The following is a 17,119-nucleotide window of genomic DNA, read 5'->3' as shown; positions in this document are numbered from 1 at the left end:
CCCCTTTTGTTTTTTTTTTTTTTTTTTTTTTTTGCTTTCCTCTTTAATCTTCCTCACCTGTCCTTTGTCCAGTTTTCAAAGCTTGGATGATCATCCTTTGTCTTTCAGCCTTGCTTCTATTTCTTTTCATTTATCTCTATATTTGTTCCCCTATCCTTCTTAAATCCACACCCACCAGGGTAAAAATCACTCTTCTAAGGGGAAACTCACTGCATAAAGTTCATGGTGTATGTTGGATTTTGTTATATAACTGTAGGTTTTGCTTCTATGGTTGGAGGTACAAAGTTAATAGTTACCACAGTTTGTCAGTTTCTAGGCTGTACTTGATGGTATTGTTATTGTTAATTGTACTACTTTAGCTAGAGTGTCATACCTATTGTGATCAGTTGTTCTCCCTTATATAACAACACTGGGATTATCTGGGGTCATAATCATTACCATAGTCCAGTACCAAAGGACTGGGTCAAATAGCAACTTCTTATCCCTAATAAATTTTGAAGGTAGGATCTTGTGTCGCGAGCCGCAATGTCAGAATCCTGCCAGCAGGTCCCAAACCCGAGGGAAGAACAATAGGAGAGCAAACAGTTTCACGAACTTAGTTCCAGGCTCATGCTCTCTTCGTAGCAAGACCCCGTTTATTTTTCAAGGTGTGGTATATATAGGCTAAAACCGAAACCAAAAGTGTAAACATTTATACTCTTCAGCTGCATGGGAGCGAGAGCTGCATGGGAGCAAGGGCTGCACGGGAGCGAGAGTACCGCCCACACATTCCAGAGGGAAACAAAAACAGCCATTATGGGTTACATCTGCTACCAGCTGAACTCGCCCGTTGTTATGGGCGACAGCACGTCCGTGCTGGCGAGGTGACTCAAATTTCAATCATGGCTAGGCCTATGTCAAGGCTCACCATGATGGCTCACCATAATTCCCCCATCTCTCTTTGATAGCATGAAGAATGCTAGCAACTCATCATGCATCAGCCAAGGAATCTCTGTCTTAGGCGGCAGAAGTCTTCCATCTCCTTACTCGTCTCAGTCGCAGGGCTTATGTCCCAATACGACCTGTTTTAGGTTGGTAGACAGAAGCTTCCGTTCTTACCCGTCACTGAGTATCCCAAGGCGGGGGATCTAAGCACGCCGAGCCTGAGCCAAGTAAATGGCTACGCGTGTTGTATCATCATCCAAAGAAGCCTGTACAGCCATAGCTAAATGCTCATATTTAAACTGGGAATGCTTCCAGCATCGATATGAGCAGTAACCCAAAATACACAACCCAATCATAACAGCAATAACAATAAGCCATATAACAATCCAAGAAGGTGAAAACATCTTTTTCAAATTTTCTCAAACTTCTGTAGCAAAATCTAAATCAAGCCGGATAGAATTGGCATGAATACCAGACAAAATCTCAATGTCCAATGACAACTGATAAGTTGCATTTAGAAATGTCCGATTCCAAGACCCTCGCAACAATGATGAAAGTCGTCTAACTTCCTCAGAATGGGTTTTGACAGGAAAGGGAGTAAGGCAGAGTTGTTGAAATCTGGGATCACAGTCCAATCGAGTATGCAACCATAATCCTTCAACTTCTTCATTTAATAAGTCCATTTGTTGCTGAAGTGTAGCCAAACCAGTTCCAATGTGAGGGTTGATGCGTTGTTGAGTTTGTAGAACCGTGGTTGTAGTGTTTTGAAGATCATTGTTGGTAGCTGTGTTCTGTAAAGTTCCTGTTAATGTCACTGCGGAGGTGATGGCAGACACCAAGGCTATGATGCCAGCGATGATTCCCACCACCACGGCACCTGCCACTCTTTTTCTGCAAGAAGGGGAGGAGATCTGTGCCCAAACAACAGTGGAGAAATGGTTAGAAGTATTCAAAGGAATCCACACCTGAATGGGAATTCAGAAGACGGCCATAGCAAGTCGTCCATGATGAAACACAAAAGATTGATACATTCTTGTCATCTTACGATACATATAACAATTACAAATGCAAAGAACCATCAAAACTACAATGATCACCAATACAGGAGCAAACACCACAGAAAAATACTGTTCAGCGGCAATACCGAAATGTTGGCCTGAGGAAAACGTGAATCTGTGTACCAAAGTCCTACAAACAAGCTTAAGTCCAAGTGATTAGTCCAAAAACTTTTGAGATGTGTCATTAAATGGGCTTTCTTGAGGTATAGTAACATAGCACCTCTTCCATAAAATAGTAGTACTGCTTATGTTTGTTTCTTCTTCACACAAAGGTAATGATTGTGGAGCTTACTGTCCCATGATACTGGATGTAGATTTGTCAGGATGATCCACATGATGAACCAATCTCTCTGGTAACAATCAAGCTCCATCATGTTCCTATGAGAAAACACAAACATATCCTCGGCCCCATTTTAAAATGGGGTCAGATCCATACCATTGACCAGTTAAGGGATCTCTCTATTTTACCAAGGTATATGGAGAACCTTGTGGATGCCAGAATCTTTCTGCTGCGGAATGGCCATGCTTATAAATTTGTAAAAAATTTAAAATATAGGTAGCATGATTTAAATCATTTCTGGGTGAAGAGGAGTACAATTCCCCCTTTTTTATTTTTTGTAGTTGCACCTTTAATAGTGGTGAACAGGGGAGAATACCTGGATCAAAAGGTTATTGTCATAAACAATATGTTGGAAAACCTGCATGGTCAAACAATATAAATACATTTTGTATACCAGATATGAATTCTTATGTCCTGAAATGTAGCTTTGCATCAACAGGATCTTCCCCCCGCTTTTTTTTAACAGAAAATAACCATCAGAAACATATTACAATAACATATTTATAATTCAGACCTTTGATAACCAATTAAACATTTTTAACAACATATTTAACAAGATATATCTTTTTATAAGGCTATGAAAATTATTTTGGTGGCTCCCATTAGTGAACAAAGATCAGAATAAATTTTCTGAGCAGCTGCATCTTTATTTACCAACAGGAGCGTATCCAAACTTAAAGGTTATATTTAATTATCTTTTAAGTTTTTTATTTGATCCTATAAAGCCAGGTTGTAGAAATCAACAATCCACTTGCATTTGATGTCATTCTGATCAAGAACATACAAACATCTTTGAACATTTAAGACAGACAAACATATAACACTTAAGACAGACAAACATATAAGACAATTTTAACGAGTGCACTCAGATGGTTTTGGCCAATTGAATTATAAAATCTTTTTGTTATGACTAGTCAAAATTTTTGCAGATCAAAATTAACAGAGATCTCTTGTAGAATTAGGGTTAAAGGAATGAATACTCTTCTTGACTATAAATGTAAACCTTTTATAACAAACTTGAAACCAACAAGCAAACATTTTATAAATCATTTCCATAAACATTCTCTACATTCTTAGGTAAAGACAAGAGGAACATACAAAAACCTTTCATGTTAAAAGTACAACTCTTACTTATAGCTTTCCTAATATTTTTCTATCTCATTTACTATTAACCTTCTATAACAAACTACTATTTTGTTCTTTATTTTGGTCTATAGTCAGTTTAGATCATACCCTAACTTGGAGTGTGTGTGGGGAGGGACAGACTGGTCAACAGATACAAAGTCAAAGTCACAGCCAGATGGGAAGAATAAGTTCTGGCATTCTATTACACTGATTATTATAGTCAGCAATACTGAAGAGTACTTCAACATGGCTACAAGACAGGATTCTGAATGTTCTCATCCCTAAGAAATGATAAATGCTTGAAAAGATAGATAACTTAAGCATCCTGGGTTGATCATTTCAAAATATGTAAATGTAATAAAATACCACACTGTATCACATAATGATATACAAGATTATCTCAAAATAATTTAAAAGAAATCCTACAAATCCATACAATTTTTGTGTCAAAAGCTATTATACCATACATAAGAAGTGACACTAGTATACATGTACTAAAACTAGCAGGCTTATACAAAGTAATCTTAGAAACAATTAAAATAGTTAAGAGTAGCTATAGTAGCTAAGCAGATATAAGTAATGACCTTACCTTATCTTCTAAGACAATTAGGTTTCTATCTCCAACACTGAACATCCTTGCATATTACCTCAAAATGTTAATTCCTTCTCTAACCCTCAAACACAAGCAGAATTCTGTGCTTTTCTTGCAGCAATAATAGCTATCACAACATCTTAACCTCATCAAGAAGTTCAAATACAAAAAGAAGACATGCCTGAGCTTACAAATCATGCTAAATATTTCACCTTCACAATTAGAAGTGAAAACTTTTCAAAGAAAAGGACTAAACCAAATTATAACCCCATAACATATATTCTTCTGTAGCCCCAAGATCTAGCCCAAAAAGCTCTGTGAAGAAATTATTAGTCACATTAGGGGTATCACACTATTTTAATCCAAATTGTCAAATCAACACTAGCCAACTAACTGAATGCAGATCAATATCATCTTCATTCCTATATTAATTGCAGGAGTTGAACACAGAAAATACATTCAGAGAAAAAATACCTAGGAAGTAACACTCAATTGATGCTACTCTTCATTAATAATCACTATAAAGCATATTATCTTTCTGAGCCTAGTCTACCATACACATTTAAAATCAAATGATTAGTCAAAGACTTGAAAATCTTCCAAGTAATTGTAAGGAAGTTCCAAACTGGCACCGAGGGTATTACTGTTATGTAACAAGGAAGTGAAAGAAGTTAAATTAACTGCAGAAAATTCCTCCTTGGGACAAAATTGAAGAGAATACTTATATCAGAACTGATTTGACAGCAGCTTTGTGTTGTGATTAAAAAAAAAAAGATAAATAATCTCCTTCAACGGTTATTTAAAAATAAAACTACAGATACAAGGAAATAAAAACTACTTTTAGGAGATGAAAAAAACCAAAAGAGTAGGATATCTAACACCCCATTTTCAAATTTAAAATCATATTGTCAGTTGACCAAAGCAGTTCAAATTCAAAGTCTGTGCTATGAAACTGTATAATTATGTTCTATTAAGGGTTGGATAACACCAATACACTGTAACAATTTGCTTCCTAAATTATTTCCACTTACAGATAAAAGACATATGAGAAATAAGGTTAACTAAACTTACATATAAATCCAAGAAAAGTTTTCAGTTTGATTTAGAAACAAAACAGAAGCTTCAAAATAAATCACAGTATCTTCTATTTACATATAACTTAGCAAAACCTTCAGTAAATGTCCAAGTTCTAGCATACACTGTCACTGTCTTTAGATATTCCAATTAAATGAAACACTCTTTCCTTGGTCTGAATGAATAGAAGCCTGCTAAAACAAGTGCCAATGTGTTTAAAAACTTAAGAACACAAAAGTTTAAAAACATAATCCTCCCAGATGGAAGGGAAGGACTCAGAAATTCAATACCCAGTTCACTAAAGAAAATGACAGCTAAAATCTAATACAGATTTCATTATTCAAACTCCCCCCACATAGTACTGGAAAAATATGAGGCAATTTCACAAAAATCACAAATTTAGTGGAATAATTATAACTGATATATAAATAAGGATTTACTAAAAAAGGCTTCCAGGGGTGATATTTCAAATCAAAGTTTTAAATACAAAAGGTGTCTTATGTTGCTTAATCATCCCAAGTTTCCGATGCTCTTTATTCTACAGTTACAGATTTGGCTAGATTCCGTGGGAAATCAACATCATAGCCTCTCAACACAGCAAGGTGGAAAACCAGCAACTGTAAGGGGATCACACTGAGAATGCCTTGCAAGCAGTCTACTGAGTGGGGCACCTTGATCGTCCTTTTGATGTTCTTAATGGTCTCAGTATCCTCCTTATCACAAATTACAACAGGGCAACCCTGCCGGGAGACCACCTGCTGATTCAGTTTAAAGTATCCTTTTTCTGCTTTTAGATTGTTACATCTTAAAATTTGACTGGCTGCCAATAGAACAGTATTAACCTAAAAGAGCAAGTTAACCCCATAATCGCAGTATAAAACAATGGACAAGAAGTGTTACCAAAACTAGTTTTCACTAACAGCTGACTGTCGCAGAGCAGAAGTGTGAGCAGCTCCTAGGCTGGAGCAAAAGAAGCCAAACAATGTAAGACAAAGACTTATGAAGACCAAACCAAAAGAAGCAGACATTAACAGGAAAAGAAAGACACAGAAGCAAAGAAAAGGAAACCAAGGACAAACTATTTCTATAAATTCTAATAAATTACATAATTGTTGGTGTCCTACTCTAGCACCACCGACACACAATAAATCTTTAAGCATAGGTACAAAAAGCATGCAACTCTTGCCTGTTCCCATTTTTAATATTTATAAGAAAACTCACCGCTCCTCTTCTGCCTTCCTTTTGAAGGTCCTCTTTTTTCTTTTTGTTGAGATCTCCTTTTCAGTGGGAGTTTTGAGAGCGGTGTTTAACAAAGCCCAATAAAAAAAAGGTACTTTCTCGAAAACGATCAGGCTCAGCCACAAGGGCCTTATTCAACTGGTTTCCAATTGTCTCCAATACTTCAGCATTTATTTTTGCCTCATCACATAGCCATGGACAAACTTCATCCAATATCTTCACAAATGCCTCCAATTGAGCCTTCTTAACTTTAACCCCTTGTACTTTTAGCAACTTTTGTATAGAGTTGCCTACATAACCTCTAGACTCCGTTTGACCCATACTTTAAGTAAAAATTGGAGGGCTTACACCCCTTGTTACTACTGCCGTGATCAGGACTAACGTCCCCTGTCTCTCATCGGCGGCCCTTACTTCAACTGCCGTGATCAGGACTAACGTTCCCTGTCTCTCACCGGCGGCCCTTCTACTGCTGTGATCAGGACTAATGTCCCCTGTCTCTCTTCGGCGGCACCCTCTTCTACAACATTACCCTCTACTGCCGTGATCAGGACTATCGTCCCCTGTCACTCACCGGCAGGAGCCACGGGGATCAGTCACGGTTCTTGTTGTAGTGCCCTGGATCGCAGGGCCCTCTCCTCGATGTCCCTCTTACTCAGGTCCCTGTTCGGGTGCCACTTGTCGCGAGCCGCAACGTTAGAATCCTGCCAGCAGGTCCCAAACCCGAGGGAAGAACAACAGGAGAGCAAACAGTTTCACAAACTTAGTTCCAGGCTCATGCTCTCTTCGTAGCAAGGCCCTGTTTATTTTTCAGGGTGCGGTATATATAGGCTAAAACCGAAACCAAAAGTGTAAACATTTATACTCTTCAGCTGCATGGGAGCGAGAGCTGCATGGGAGCAAGAGTACTGCCCACACATTCCAGAGTGAAACAATAACAACCATTATGGGTTACATCTGCTGCCAGCTGAACTCGCCCATTGCTATGGGCGACAGCATGTCCATGCCGGCGAGGTGACTCAAATTTCAATCATGGCTAGGCCTATGTCAAGGCTCACCATGATGGCTCACCATAATCTTGGGACAGACACAAAGGCCAAGAGCTAGCTACACCTGGAAGACAGTCCTGAGGAATAGACATTTCCTAGGGAAACCTATATATAATGGTAAAGCTATGTACCATAAGCAATTTACAAGCATCAATACAGAAAACCAATTAAAATTAAAAAATAGAAAATGACAAGACACAGAAGCAAAGGGAAAACCCAGCTCACCTAGGACAAGTCAAGGTCAATGAGATAGAGGAAATTAGAAGCTACCATCTGAATTTTCTGAAACAATAGCAGTAGTAGAAAACAAAAAAAATAACAAAAACCAGATGAATGAGATTATAGAGAAAATCAGGTTAGAAATAATCTCTCAGGTAAAGAAGAGGTGACAATCATAGTAAAAGACTTGCTTACTGAATCTAGAGTAGACACATAAAAAAAATAGAGGAGCTTAGGAAAATGATGGACCCCATGAATGCACAAAATAAGAAAGAAATGGAATCCATGAAACAGATTGAAATAGATATTCAGGAGATTAAAAATTCCCCTGGAGGGCTGGGGATTTAGCTCAGTGGTACTGTGCCTACCTCCAAAGTATAAGGTTCTGAGTTCAATCCCCTGTACCACCAAAAAAAAAAAAAAAAGTCCACTGAACATATACACAGCAGAATGAGCCAATGTGAGGACAGAATATCAGATCTAGAAGACAGGACTGTAGTTAGTGATCATGAAAAGAAAGATTAAAAATAGCAAGGGGCCATGAAAAATCAGTTGAATAGCTACGAGATGATGCAAAGAACAGCATAAGATTAATCAGTCAATGAAAAAGCAGGAGACAGCCCAAGTGATGTAAAAAAAGGGCTGGGGATGTAGCTGTGGCTCAGCATCTGTCTGGCAAGTGCAAGGCACTGAGTTAGATTCACAGTACCCCCCCACCAAAAGACATAAAAAAGCAATCACAGAAATAATGGCAGAGAATTTCCCAAGCATTGAAAAAGAATTTTACAAACAAGTGAGGCATATAGAACTCCAATTAGCCATGATCATAATAAATCCTCACCAAGGCATATAATAATCAAGATTCCAGAAATTGAGCAGAACAGAATATTAAAAGCTGTTAGAGAAAAAAAATCACCTATAAAGGAAAGCCCATCAGAATCACAGCAGACTTCTCCACACAAACCTAAGGAGGTCAAAGAGAGCTTGGAGTGAAGTATTTCAAGTCCTGAAGGAAATCAACCTCCAACCCAGATTGACGTACCCTGCGAAACTGTCTTTTAAAAATCAATGGAGAAATAAGATACTTCCATGAGAAAGAACAACTGAGGGAATTTATAACCACCAAACCAGCTCTCCAAAATGTTCTGAAGGATTTATTTTTTTCTGGTATGAGGGATTGAACTCAGGACCTTGCATTTGCTAGGCAGGTGCAGCGCCACTGAGTCACATGCTTGGCCCCTAAGTATATTTTAGAAAGAGATAATGAAGACTACAATCCCAAGAACACCAATAGAAAGAATCCATTAGGCAAGGCAAACAATTAAGGGGAAAGACAGAGGAGAAGGACAGGGAACCACAACAGGAAAATAATATGACAAGGATAAACCAGTACATATCAGTTATAAACATCAATGTAAATGGTATCAATTAAGTAATCAAAAGAGACAGACTGGTAGGATGGGTCAAGGAACAAGATCCCATAGTTGAGTCTTTGTGCTAGTTCTTGTGTGACTGAGGTTTTGTTCATGAAATCTTTTTCTACACTAATGTCTTCAAGAATTTTGCCTAATCTCTTTTCCAGTCAGTTTATTTTTATCTGTTTTAATATTTAGATCTTTGATTCACTTTGATTTTAGTTTAGTCCATTGTAAGAGACAGAGGTCTAGTTTTAATCTTTGGCAAGTAGAAACCCAATTTTTCCAGTACCATCTCATCTTATTAAAAAATCTTTGCACAGCAAGAGAAACACCACCAGTGTGAAGAGACAACACACAATGTGGGAATTTTTTTTTTTTATCAGCTTTTCCTCAGGAAAAAGTCTACTATCAAGAATATATGAAGAACTTAAAAAAATTGGATCTCCCAAATTTAAAGACCCACTCAAAAATGGGCATCTGAAATGAACAGACATTTCTCAGACAAAGAAGTAGAAATAGCAAATAAACATAAAAAACCATTCAAAGTCACTGGTCATCTGAGAGATGCAGATGAAAACAATGCTGAGATTCCACCACACCCCAGAAAGAATGGCTGCTGTCAAGAAATCAACCAATAACAAATGCTGATGGGGCTGTGGGGAAAAAAGAACCCTGCTCCACTGTTGGTGGGAGTGTAGACTGATGCAACCACTATTGAAATCAGTGTGGAGATTCCTCAAAGAACTAGGATTAGTGGTCCCACTTGACCCAGCTATTCCCCTGCTGGGTATCTTCCCAAAAGATTGAAAACAGTCATACCATTGCCATATATATGTACCCATGTTCATAGAGGCATAGTTTGTAATAGCTAAAACTTGGAAACAGCCCAATTGCCCATTGACTGGAGACTGGATAAAGAAAATGTGTTTTTAAAAAAAATAAAATGGAGTACTACTTGGCCATAAAGAATGAGAAATTAGAGACATTTATAGGTAAATGGATGAACATTGAGGCCATACTCAAGTGAAATAAATAGAATACACATGTAAATACCAAATAGTTTCTCTGGTGTGAGAAACTGAAAGTGTAAATATGGATCAAAAGGTATAATAGATAATGTGAGATAGGAAGAAAAGGTCCAAAGTGGAAGGGGAAGTGGAAGGGGTTAGGAAAAGGAAAGAAGGGAAAGGAATAAATATGAGAAAAGGGAAAAATGGAAACAAAGTCTTTGAAAATAGGGAGGTGTTGAAGGGAGGGCAGAGGAATGGGGAAAAAAAAAGAATCAAGATATGTCATGTATAGGTAACATTCCCTATGATGAATGTGATCTATCTATCTATCTATCTATCTATCTATCTATCTAATCTGAAATGCACCAATAGTTAAAGAAAGAATAAAAGAGCAGAGTGAAAAATTAATACAAATCAAAACCATACTGAGATTCTATTTTATCCCAGTTATTTTCCTAATAGTTAAAGATGTTGAACATTTTAATATACTTATTGACTATTTGTACTTTGAGAAGTGTATGTTCAGTACTTTTGTTCATTTATTGATTGAGCTATTTGATTTTGGGGTGTTTTTTTAGTTCTTTATATATTTGAGGTATTAATCCTTTGTTGGAAGAGTAGCTGGCAAAGGTTATCCCTAACCTGATTTTTAGCTTTCCTGTTAACTTTTTCTTGATTCTCAGAGCACCTCTTCTGTTTCTCTTTACAGTTATTTTCAAGGTGTCTCAACTGCAGGTCTCAGAGAGGCTGAGAGAGGGTGAGAGAGGGCAAGAGACAGGGCAAGTGGGGAGGTGAGAGAGGGCGATTGAGAGAGGGTGAGAGAAAGGGTGAGAGAGAGAGAAAGTAAGAGAACAGGTGAGAGAGAGGGCAGTGAGAAGGGAGAGAGGGAGGGAGAGAGAGAGAGAGAGAGAGAGAGAGAGAGAGGGAGAGTGAGTGCGAGCGCAAGAGCGCGCCATGTCCTTGGCAGCACTTGGTGTTGTCAGCGTTCTGGACTTTGGTCATTCCAACAGGCGTGTAGTGGTGTCTCCTTGTTTTAACATGCATTTCCCAGAGGCCTATGATGTTGTATATCTTACCATGTGCTTGTCATCTTTATCGGAAGGTCTGTTCATGTATTTTGCCTATTTTTTTGGTTGTATTGTTTACTTATTAAGTTTTTGTTTGTTTGTTTTTGTTTTTTTGAGATAGGGTCTCACTGTGTAGTTCAGACTGCTCTGGAACTCACTGTGTAGCCCAGGCTGGTTTTGAACTCACAGCAATCCTCCTGCCTCAGCCTCCCGAGTGCTGGGATTACAGGCGTGCACCACCATGCCCAGCTTTATTGTTGAGTTTTAAGTTGTTTATTTAATAGTTCTTTATCAGATGTGTCTTTTGCAAATATTTTTCCTAGCCTGTGGCTTGTCTTCTCATTCCCTTGACAGTGCTTCACAGAGCAAAAGCTTTTAATTTTAATAAATTTCAACATCAGTTCTTCCTTTCGTTTTCCTTTCTCACTTTCTTTCTCTCTTCCTCCCCGCTTCATTCTCTTTGATACATTCTTGCTAATGGTTCAGATTGGCCTCAAACTCATGGCACTCCTCCTGTCTCAGGCTACTGATTGCTGGAATTACAGGTGCCCACTACCACACCTGGCAGTTATTTCTATTATCAGCTGTGCTTTTGATGTAGCTAACAGGTAATTGCCATACTGAAGGTTAACTAAGTTTTCTTCTTTATCATTTTATAGAAGTTTGTTTCACCCTTTACATTTTGGTCTTTGATCTGAGTTAATTTTTGTGGCATGTGTAAGTCTGTGTATAGATTCATTTCTTTGTATGTGGGCATCCAGTAACAATTGTTTCCAGCACTGTTTCTTGAAACATCTGGCTGGGTGCTATGGTACATATCTATATCCCAGCTACTTTAAGGCTAGGCATGAATATAACAAGCTAGAAGCCAGCCTGGGCAACTTAATGAGAACCTGAGCACCAGAGATGTAGCTCAGTGTAAGAACACTTGCCTAGCATGTGTAAGGCCTTTTATTCAATCTCCAAATTTACTTTAAAAAATTTCTTTTTTCATTGAGATGTTTTGCTCCTTTCTTAAGATTAGTTGATAGCTAGGAGTAGTGGCGCCCACCTGTATCTCAGCATTCAGGAGGCTGAGGCAGGAGGATCAGTGTGAGTTCGAGGCCAGCCTGGGCTACATAGTGAGACCCTATCTTAGAAAACAAAACAAACAACCAAAAAGATTAGTAGATGTGTTTGTTTCTGTCACTTTGGCCTCTTTGTTGTCCTGTTGATCTCTGTATCTGCTCTTTCACCTGTACTACAATCTTGATTTCTGTAGCTCCACAGTGAGTCTTGGCACTGGAAAGTGTCCATCCTCTGCCTTTATTTTCCTCCTTTAATGTTTTGCTGGATCATTGACCTTTTTATACATAAATTTTAGAATTTGTTGGTACCATATTTCTGCATATTTTAAAAACTTTTGTCTTTGAAGAGTTGCAGTTTCACTGTGTTGTGTCTCTGTATGGAGTCCTTTTTATTCTTGAAATGTATAAGACTTCCTGAGTTTAGATTCTTCATAGTTGCTGGATAACCCTTAGGCTGGTCACTTCTGCCATGTCCTTCATTTTGTGGCTCTCTGAGCAGACGTATCACACCTACTCTCTGATGGTGGTGGCCACCCTTATTCTCACTTTGTTGCATTCTGGTGATTTCTGCCGTCTGGTCCAGCTCATTAACACTTGATTCTTTTAATAGAGAATAAAGTACTTCCACTGATTTGTTGTTGTTGTTGTTGTTTTGTTTTGCTACCAGGGATCAAACTCATGACCTTGTGCTTGCAAGGTAGGCACAGTGCCACTGAGCTAAATCCTTGGCCCCCTTCCATTGAGTTTTAATTTTGTTTACCTTTTATTTCTAGAAGTTCTCTTTAGTTGTTTTTCAGATCAGTCACATTTTAAATAGTTTCCTATTCTTAATTCTTAATTATAATAATATTCTTAATAAGCATTCTTATTTCAAGCTTATTATTTTTTTTTGTTTGTTTTAGGGATCGAACTCAGGACCTTGGGCTTGCGAGGCAGGTGCAGCACAACTGAGCTAAATGCTCGGCCCTAAACATATACCCTTTTATTATCTGTAGCTCATAATTTCTGAAGTCCTTAGTGTTTCTCTTGTGATTATTTCTGCTCATTCTTTTTTTTTTTTTTTTGGTACTGAGTATCCAACTTGGGACTTTGGGTCCCAAGGCTTGCAAGGCAGGTGATGGAACCACTGAGCTAAATCCCCGGCTACTGCTTATTCTTCCTAGATTCAACCTGCTAAACAAATCCCATCAGTCATAAAGGTTGATTTGAGAAACCATGTGTCTTCCTCTGTTTCTTCCATTCCCATCTTTCCCAGGGTGTTGGTCCATTTAACAGTTGTTACCTGCTTTACCTTGACCTGTAAGGAAGTGATGTTTGGCAGGTATTGTTACTCCTGTCAGTGCCAGCCAGTGAGTTGAAGGCAACTGAATGTCCTCCAAAGCTGAAGTGATGGCCTGGTCACTGCAGCTCGAACCAGGTACAAAGTTTGTATTGCCCGACTCTGGGGGCTGATGTCCACAGAGTACCATTTGAGGACTGGTTTGCCCAGGTATTCCCTTGATACTACCCAAGTGGAGAGTGGGATTAGACATAGAGCCTGAGGGAGAATTTATAGGTGAAACCATGTGGTGTCCAGGACATGCTTTAAGTACAACAGCATCCTTTGACAAATTTTGGAGGATTATATGAAACATTTGGCAAAGTGTTGATAATTGCTGAAGCTAGACACATGGGAGTTCATTATAAATTGTCCAGCTTCTGTGCATGTTTGAAAATTCCTCGAGAAGTTGTTGCCTTTCCCTCTAAAGGAGCCTTCCTTGGACCCACCTTTTCTTTCATCCCCAGGCTGATGTGATGATGGACAGGGTGCCCTGCTGCCCGGTTTGCACTGGCGTCATGAAGCCTGATATTGTATTCTTTGGGGAACCACTGCCTGAGAGGTTCTTGCTGCACGTGCTTGATTTCCCCATGGCGGATCTGCTGCTCATCCTTGGGACCTCTCTGGAGGTTTGTCTCCCTGGAGGCCTGTACGGGGGGTAGGCTACAGGATGGGGGGATGACAGGTGTGTAGGCATCACCTACTGAGGTTCTGGTGGGTGGAGCTGGCACTGCAGGCTGTGTAGGAGGCTCTTGGGAGGGAAGTGGGAAGGGAAGGCAGCGTGCACCTGGCTGCCTAGGCCAGATCAGGAAGACTAGTGTCATGCTAGAAACAGTGATACACCTGGGGGTACTGAACCAGGGACAGAGCTGACCCCTGGGCCTGGGAATTAGATGCTAGTCCTACAGAAGGCAGGAAAGAAGGTGGTGTGTCATTTAGTCTACAGGGTCATCGGTTTGCTGGTTGAGAGCAGTTGGCAGAGAGTTTTGCTGAGCTAGGCTCTGCATATGGTTGGGGTACCTGAGAGATGTCTGCAGAATGTGTCCAAGCAGCTGTTCTGTATCTGGGTCTGAATGTCAGGAGATTTCTAAAAGACCTGATGATAGCAAGAAATAAGACTATGGAATGAGCTGGTACTTGACTAGATGTAGGCAGCAAGGGAAACAGGAGCAGGGAGCCTTTTTCTCAGAGGCCAGCTGGCCATTGAGTCCCAGGGTTATGTATGTGCTCAGAATGTCATTGTTGCTGCCTGTTGTTAGCATAGTCCTGTCCTGGTACTGGGGACAGACATAGCAGTCAGGACAGACAAGCTGGGAGATAAGGAAATTGCAGTACAGATTTGATGGCTTTGTGTGCTTCATCAGCAGGTAGCACTGGAGGTGAGGGTTTCAGTGGAGGCAGTTTGGTAGGGGGACTCACATAGCAGACAGTGACGGTAGGACCAAGGGAATGACAGGGCACCAAGAAGGGGCACTGCTTCGATTCCTGTTGGACCACCTTCTGTGGGTGCTGGGTTGTCACTGCAACACAGGGCCAGCCTAGCAGAGGCCTTGCAGGTGGTGATTGCATGGTGCTGGCTGGTGGCCAGGCCAAGCCAGCAGGATGGAGGGCTCACAGGCCTGCAGGATGCTCAGAGGACCCAGGGTTGTGGCCTGCACTTGGACAGGTTTGGGGATGTACAGCACCAGCCTGAGGAGTGTATGAGGGACCATATTTTTATATCCTCACCAACACCAAAATTATCTGTCTTTTGTCAGTCTGACTGGTTAAAAATAGTATGAGACAACAGTTGTACTTAAAAACATTTGCTTGGTTTATAGAAGATCAATAATGTTTTGTGACCATTTAAGTTGTGACAGTAGATTGTTTTATGTGTAAGTATTATTGTTAAATTCAGGGACTGTTTCCAGGCAAAGAATATGAATCACAAATTAGAATGGACATTAAGTGTGATTAGGATAGTATATCAAAGGTCTGTCGTCCTAGATTCCCATATGCATGGTGAGAAATTAGAACAAATTGGATAGGCCATTGACATATGGACTCTGAGAAGCCTGTTAGAAAAATACTTTGACTCCAGGCCCTAAAATATACCTAAAATAAATGGAGGAGTGCTCATCTCATTCACATAGAGAGCTCCCTGGATACTTAGCCTGTAAAGGAAAAAGATCTCCCTACAGCAGGTTATGTTCAAGAGCATAACAGGTGAGTGCAGGACTGGGCCAGGCCCTGGTAGCATTGCTACTTGGGAGGGGCCATTTCATCTTTGTATCAGTTATTAAATGTAGAATTCAGGTTCTTGGTCAGGTTCCCTCAAACTCTTCTGAGGTGTCCATGTTGAACTGCTTGAGCTTTGTTTTGGCAACCCCTTCCCCAAAGTTACTTATAGGCTCTTCTTCAGCTTGTTTCCAGTACTGGGTGTTAATGGTTTGTATCTAGATGTTCCCCCAAAGGCTCATGTAGCCACAGGTGGGGCTTTTTGAAGATGGCTGGATATAGGGCATGTGCTGCTGGGATCAAGGATGTAATGCTAAGGATTAAAGGTGTGAGTGGAGGTAGCCTGGATAAGACCTAAATGACAAAAAGAGGCTTGTTGTGTGTTTGCTTTTGCTGTCTTCTGCTTCCCATGAGCTGTTTCTCCTCTGCAATGCCCCTTTGCCATGCCACCCTGCCTTGGAGCCAGCCAACTATGTACGGAAACCTCTACTAACTGTGAACCAAATAAACTTTTCCTCCTTCAACTCTGGGTGTTGGGTATTTTGTCTCAGCAGTGGGAAAAAGTAACTAAGACACTGGGGAAGGGAACAGAGTATTCTTTTTTGAGGTGGAAGTAAGTATACATTTATTTTTTACTGTGACTTTTGCAGGACCACATTTTACAAAATACCTATTTTCATTTATTCTTTTTTTTGGAAAATAAAGTGCTGTTACAATTGTTTTAGTTTGACTATAGAACAGTTTTTTGATTACGGCTTACTTTGAAAGCTTGAGTTTAATTCAAATGTATGCCAACACTTCTCAAAGTAATGTAATATTCAGAAATGGATGTTCTGATTAGGTGGCTTTGAGAAATTTCTGGAATATTCGCATTTGAAGATAACCGTATTGATGATTATCTGTCTTAAATCTAACCAAAAACTGCAACATTATTCTTTGTACATTTTCATTATACAGTGTTGACAAGCTTGGTTATAAATAAAATACTTAAGCTATTTGTGAGAAAAAATATGAGAGATTTTGCATTTTTGTAAGAGTGAAATTCATCTTTTCATGTTTATTTACTACTTCTATTTTTTCTCTTTGGATTACATTTTGGTTTCTCTTGTTCATTTTCCTTTGGGTTATAAGTTAACATAAATCAGTTTATCAATTAGAAACATAAACACATATACTATTTATGGTGATGAGTTTTAAAAATTTTTAAATTTTCTGACAGTTTATGTTGACACCAAAGTGACAGTATTTACAGTTAAATCTGTTGATTTCCTTTGTCTTGACTTCAGTTATGCTTAGAAACTCTTTTCATACCCTTCCCTGTAAAGCCCATTTTCTTTTTTTCTTTTTTTGGTACTGGGGATTGAACTCGGGTCTTTGCGCTTGCAAGGCAGGCCACCAAACCGCT

At 39.3% G+C, this 17,119-nt stretch overlaps 1 protein-coding gene across 6 annotated transcripts in view; it reads left to right on the top strand.

The window, feature by feature from the left end:
* Positions 1 to 17,119, top strand: part of Sirt3 (sirtuin 3) — a 28,809-nt gene that overhangs the window by 7,735 nt on the left and 3,955 nt on the right. For 5 of the 6 annotated variants that reach the window (XM_033764025.1, XM_033764027.1, XM_033764024.1 and 2 more), the window contains exon 5: positions 13,965 to 14,126. The exons of the other annotated variant lie outside the window; for it this stretch is intronic. In XM_033764025.1, the coding sequence (XP_033619916.1) occupies positions 13,965 to 14,126 (162 nt within the window). The remainder of the gene's footprint in view (positions 1 to 13,964; positions 14,127 to 17,119) is intronic. 6 annotated transcript variants of the gene reach the window in all.

This window comes from Fukomys damarensis, unplaced genomic scaffold (assembly GCF_012274545.1).
Source record: "Fukomys damarensis isolate Sample0158 unplaced genomic scaffold, DMR_v1.0_HiC HiC_scaffold_16, whole genome shotgun sequence".
Taxonomy (NCBI): domain Eukaryota; kingdom Metazoa; phylum Chordata; class Mammalia; order Rodentia; family Bathyergidae; genus Fukomys; species Fukomys damarensis.
This window is presented reverse-complemented; position numbering and strand designations above follow the sequence as displayed.